This window comes from Phaethon lepturus, unplaced genomic scaffold (assembly GCF_000687285.1).
Source record: "Phaethon lepturus isolate BGI_N335 unplaced genomic scaffold, ASM68728v1 scaffold23009, whole genome shotgun sequence".
NCBI classification, from domain to species: domain Eukaryota; kingdom Metazoa; phylum Chordata; class Aves; order Phaethontiformes; family Phaethontidae; genus Phaethon; species Phaethon lepturus.
In genome coordinates, this window is record NW_010563092.1 from 9,729 (window position 1) to 10,974 (window position 1,246).

General features: G+C 62.1%; 1 protein-coding gene across 1 annotated transcript in view; it reads right to left on the minus strand.

Annotated features, from left to right (window-relative positions):
• SLC39A14 (solute carrier family 39 (zinc transporter), member 14) overlaps positions 1–105 on the minus strand; it is a gene marked incomplete at its 5' end in the record, with an annotated part of 5,588 nt that extends 5,483 nt beyond the window's left edge. The window contains 1 exon segment of the mRNA XM_010294488.1: positions 1–105. This exon segment is cut by the window's left edge and continues 1 nt beyond it. Coding sequence (XP_010292790.1) covers positions 1–105 — 105 coding nt within the window.
• Positions 106–1,246: the final 1,141 nt, after the last annotated feature.

Below are 1,246 nucleotides of genomic sequence, written 5' to 3' on the forward strand. Positions count from 1 at the left end.
CTGCTTCAGGCTCAGGGTTTCGCTCTCCCCATACCGCTGGAGAAGATCCTGCAGGAAGGAGGCTGCGGAGAGTGCCGGTCCTGCGGCATCCCTGCCCGCCCAGACCTGCGGGCAGGGGAGAAGGCAGAGCAGCACGAGCAGGCAGCAGCCCCGGGGGCCTGCGCTGGGGATCATGGTGTCTCAGAGATGCTGGAAGAGAAGCCAGGCGCTGCCGTTAGCTTTAGCATCCCCGGCGGCTGCGACCACTGCGCGACCGCTGCTCTTCCACCCCACAGCTCCGTCAGGATATGGCGGATTTCCTCCCCGGGGAGCCTCAGACCAAGGGAACACACAGCTCTGCACAGTGCTGAGAGCACCCAGATCCCGAGGGGAGACTCGGCATCTTTTCTCAAGCGATACAAGACCAGCTGCTTATCTTCCACCCTGAGCCAAACCCCCCGCACCACCTCGCCAAGCACCCGCTCCCCCAACTCACCACAGCCGGCTGCCAAAGGTTGGGGGGCTGCCAGGACACGGCTCCTGGGGGCTCTCCAGCTCTGCAGCACCACGGGATCCCTGGGGAAGAGTGGCCAGTGGTTGGAAAGCAGGCAGCAGCGTGCAGGCAGGGCTGCAGCGGGGATCCTGCATGTATGCCTCTGCCAGCGGTGCAGCCAGCAAGCCCCGGCGCAGTTAATACCGACGCTGGCTGCTGAATTCGGCTCTCCGTGGGGCGAGGAAACCACAAAACGGCCACGCTAATGCCACGTCGGTTCCCCCTTGGGCCACCGGGGCTGCGACACACACACCTCAGGGACCTCTGCCCACCCACACCGGCGTTCGGAGGACACGGGAGCCCAGGGGCCAGAGGTGGCATTTTCATTAGGTTATATTTTAACTATGATAATTACAACGAACTGAGTCCTTCCCAGCTGCAACTGTAGATGCCTTTATAGTATTTGCCTAGAATCAATCCTTGCCCTCTTCGCTCCTTTCATATAAGCCGGGAATCAATAAAAGCGGGGTGGCAGAAACCGGGGAGAGCTGGGGTTCACCTGCCAGCATACATCGGGTGCAAAGGAAGGGGCTCGGAGGGAGGGCGGGGGGCCGGGCACGACCCGGGGCCGGGCACGCCCCGCACGTCCACCTTGGGCAGCGCCCAAGAGGTTGGAGCGAGGCCCGGGCTGCCTTCCTGGAAAAGCTTCACCGAAAGGTGGACGGCAAATTTGGGATTCACAAGGACAAGCAGAAAATCCTTCGCAATCTGCCA